At 37.8% G+C, this 3996-nt stretch overlaps 1 protein-coding gene across 1 annotated transcript in view; it reads left to right on the top strand.

Annotated features, from left to right (window-relative positions):
• The window catches only part of LOC106101277, a 30203-nt gene that overhangs the window by 25316 nt on the left and 891 nt on the right, over nt 1-3996 (top strand). Inside the window, exons 13-17 of the mRNA XM_013280443.1 lie at nt 149-274; nt 923-1031; nt 2791-2859; nt 3211-3296; nt 3667-3746. Coding sequence (XP_013135897.1) covers nt 149-274; nt 923-1031; nt 2791-2859; nt 3211-3296; nt 3667-3746 — 470 coding nt within the window. The remainder of the gene's footprint in view (nt 1-148; nt 275-922; nt 1032-2790; nt 2860-3210; nt 3297-3666; nt 3747-3996) is intronic.

Here is a 3996-nt window from a genome sequence, read left to right as displayed (position 1 = left end):
CCCCCCCCCTAATTTAGAATGACGTAATATATGGACAGCCCCTAATCAAAAGTGTACGCTCTAAGGGGGCTGATAGCTTTTCTCACTTCTACCGAGATATAAGCAGAAATGTCCACTTTAGTCGATATAGTGACTAATATGGGTGTAGTTGTTCGTCCGGGTACTACGGGTCGACGTGCGAGGTGGACGGCGAGGTGGTCGGCGTGGCGGTCGGCGCCTCGCTCGCCGCCGCGCTCGTCATCGCGCTCACGCTGGCCGCCCTACTGTCCTGGAGGTAAGTCACTGGCTTGCCACATCCTATGAAAAACTATGAATTTTGGTAATCTGACAGTTTTCAGGGATCCTGTCATGCGTTACTTCTTACTTTTTATGTGTGATTTTCAATAAGATATGACGAAAAAATGATGTATCCCATGGGAACCGTAACTATCAGGATCAATAAACCTGTGTTCTTCTGGATTCCTCTACATCTATCACAATTATCGAGATCCTTTCAGCCGTTTAGGTTACAAAGAGATTGTGTCATGTGTTACTTCTCATTTTATATGTGTATTTTCAATAAGATATGACGAAAAATAATGTATCCCACGAGAACTGTAACTATGGAGATCAAAAGGAGTCTGTGTTCTTCTGGATTATGCCAAATTTTATCAAAATCCGTTCAGCCTTTTAGGGGGCAAATTCTAACATCCATCCATCTAAACTTTCACATTTATAATACTATCTTTCGTCCGCGACTCTATCTGCATGAAATTTAAAAAAAATAGTTAGTAGCCAATATGTCCTTCCAGAATATCCTCTACATCTATTACAATCAAGATCTGTTCAGCATTTTAAGCTAACTTTAACAAACTTTCGCATTTATATTAGGAGGTAGTTAATTTATTTATGTGGTAATTAATGAATGGTTTATTTCTTTCAGTCGCAAATGGTCTCGTGAGCAGAAGGCTGCGGGCATGGGCTCGCCTGTCTTCAACTACATGGCTTCTAACACTATCAAGACACCGCCTGTCGGACAACCCCCCTACCAGGTATCTATATTTCATCATCATCACCACCTGATACCTCCCCACCGAGGGGCTCGGAGCTTACCCTAAGGGGTGACTAGGACATAGTCAACCACGCTGTACTGCGGGTTGACTTCACACATATCTTTGAATTTCTTCGCCGATATTTTCCTTCACCGTAAGAACGTCGGGTAAATTATATACATAAGAAAAATCTAAAATCACATTGGTACAGCGGGATTCGAACCCAAGACCTGTAGATTACAAGTCAAGTGCTTAGACCACTGAGCCACCGACGCTCTATACATATAGAGGGTAATACTTTACGTATATTCCGCGCACTGAAGGACGCTTAATTAAATGAGATTTTCGCCATAATGGGGCAAACCTCTGGTTCCTCCTACTGATGGTATGCTGTTAGCACTCCTCCGCCGCCAGCTCTAGCAGTTCCTCTGGGAACGGACCATACTCCCCAAAATTCCCTTGGAATAAGCGCGCCGGAACTACAGCATGCCTACCACTTAGTAAAAGGTGGCAGGCTCAAGGGGTAGGAGGCTAAGTTGAGGGTAATTTGGCCATAGGGGGTTAACTTCACGCATATCTTTCAACTTCTTCACCAATATCTGCATGCATCATGTTTTCCTTCGCACTAAGAACGTCGGGTAAATTATCTATACTATTATAATAAAGCGTAAACACACACTTCTTTGTTGCCTAAGATGTCAGCAATCACAGCATATTTTTAAATAATCCTTTTTTTTTAATAAAAAGCCCTACACTTACGTCACGCTTTAGGCTATATATTTTCATGCTATTAAACTTAGGAGGTAAATATTTTGGATAAAAACCATAATGTGGAAAAGAGACCATAAGTTGCTGCCAACATCAAGGAAGCAAAATGGCCATAGAAAGGTAATTGGTATTTTGACAAATGTAAACAATAAAATAAAAATTTCATAATTTTATACGGATGAAGTCGCACGGGCACAGCTAGTCTACATAGGAAATTAGAAAATCTACAATCACATTGTTACATGACAAAGTTTTACAGGATCTGTAGATTACAAGTCAACTGCAAAATCCTTTATTATTTAAAATCTTGACATATATTTTTAGACGTTATAACATTGGGACACGAGTAAGCAATTACCTCGCCGAAAAGGCGAAGAACCGCTGCCCATAGACGCAAATAAAGATATTTCCCCTTCCTATTGTTATAAAGTCCTTATTGGTATAAAAGACTACATCATCAGTCCAATGTTATAAAAAGGCTATGTATTTCCCGCAATGAGGCAGTCCGATAGTCATTAGCAGTAAGTCTGTAACCTTCAGATTTTATATAATAACTAGCTGTTCCCATGCGACTTCATCCGCATGAAATTATAAAAAAATCATTTCATTGTTCACATTTGTCAAATTATCAATTGCAAATGTCAAAATGACACGATGTCAACCTTGCTTCCTTGATGTTGGCAGCAATTTATGGTCTCTTTCCCACATTTGGGTTCTTATCCAAAATATTTACCCCCAAGATTAATGGCGTTAAAATATATAGCCTGAAGCGTGACGTAAGTGTAGGGCTTTTTTTAAAAAAAAGAGTTATTCGAAAATATGCTGTAATTACTGACATCTTAGGCAACAGAGAAGTGTGTGTTTACGCTTTATTATAATAGTATAGATACGCAGTAGTTAAGGTGTGTGTGTTTTAAAATGGACGCACGAAACGCCATCCTAATACTATACCTCTCCACCATGAAATGCACTTACTTATTGTATATTCCAGGTATCGTTAGAAGAACGCATGCGCTGGGCTCAAATAGCTGAAGCGATGGCGCAGGCGAACCATTATGCGGTGAGTTTTACTAAAGTACTGAAATATAATAAAAACTAATCTATAACATTCCCGTATGTATCAGCTACATCTCTGTCAAAATATCGCGAAAAATGGTCCACCCGTTTCGGAGATTATCCGGAACAAACTCAGCTAAAGACCACAAAGACGGGAATTTAAAAAAAACAGGGTTTTCGTTATCATTTCCAATACATGGTGTTCAAAAAATATGGGTATTTTATCTTTTTTCTTAGGAAATCCATTAATAGTTACTAAATATAATAAAACTTTGGTTTATAGATTAAAATTTAGTAAAATAGCTTCAAATATTGTAATATTATTTTTTTTTTAATAATAATTTCGTTCCAGCAGCCCGACCCTGCGCAGACAATGGCCACCCGTCCCTCCTCTGCCATGTTCGGTGGATATCCGACACTACCGCCGGTACCTCTACCCAGGTAAAACCATAACATTTATTAACAAAATTAACACTACCTATAAATATCAACAAAAAAATCCAAAAAATCCTTTTAGGTAAGAGTAAAGGATATCCAAGTATCATATAAATCCCTTCACCTGGCACCATTACCACTTTCCATTCTTTTTTATTCCAAATTTAAAATTTTATATATTTATTTAAATCATGTAACATTAATTATACATATTTGATATATTATATTTACAAAATTTTATATTTTAAACAATTTAAAAAAATTATAATGATTTCTATCAAAGTCAATCTGTATATATCCATTAACTACATCTATATATATCCATTAACTTCATCTATGTATATCCATTCACTACATCTATGTATATCCATAACAGGATGGGTATGCACGGCCACCACACGGGTACGATGAACACGGTGACGTCACGACCCAACACCGCCTCTCACCATATGTATGGTGAGTAACAGAACCAGAAATTCTCACCATATTTTACCCGAAAATATGGAATTAGTGTATATTAAAAAATTATGTACTAATCCAATTGAAATGAGGTAAATGTAATGAACATTATTTTAAACGAGCTATGGTTCCTTTGCTGACAGTAATGGGGGGCTAAGTTATGGGGAAGGGGGGATGGTCTATTCCAAATTTCATCCAGATCCGTTCAGCAGTTTAGGCTACAAACATTAACAAACATCTAAACTTT

Source organism: Papilio polytes, unplaced genomic scaffold, assembly GCF_000836215.1.
Source record: "Papilio polytes unplaced genomic scaffold, Ppol_1.0 DF823991.1, whole genome shotgun sequence".
Taxonomy (NCBI): Eukaryota; Metazoa; Arthropoda; class Insecta; order Lepidoptera; family Papilionidae; genus Papilio; species Papilio polytes.
Note: the sequence above shows the minus strand (reverse complement) of the source record. Positions and strands in the feature narration are given on the sequence as shown.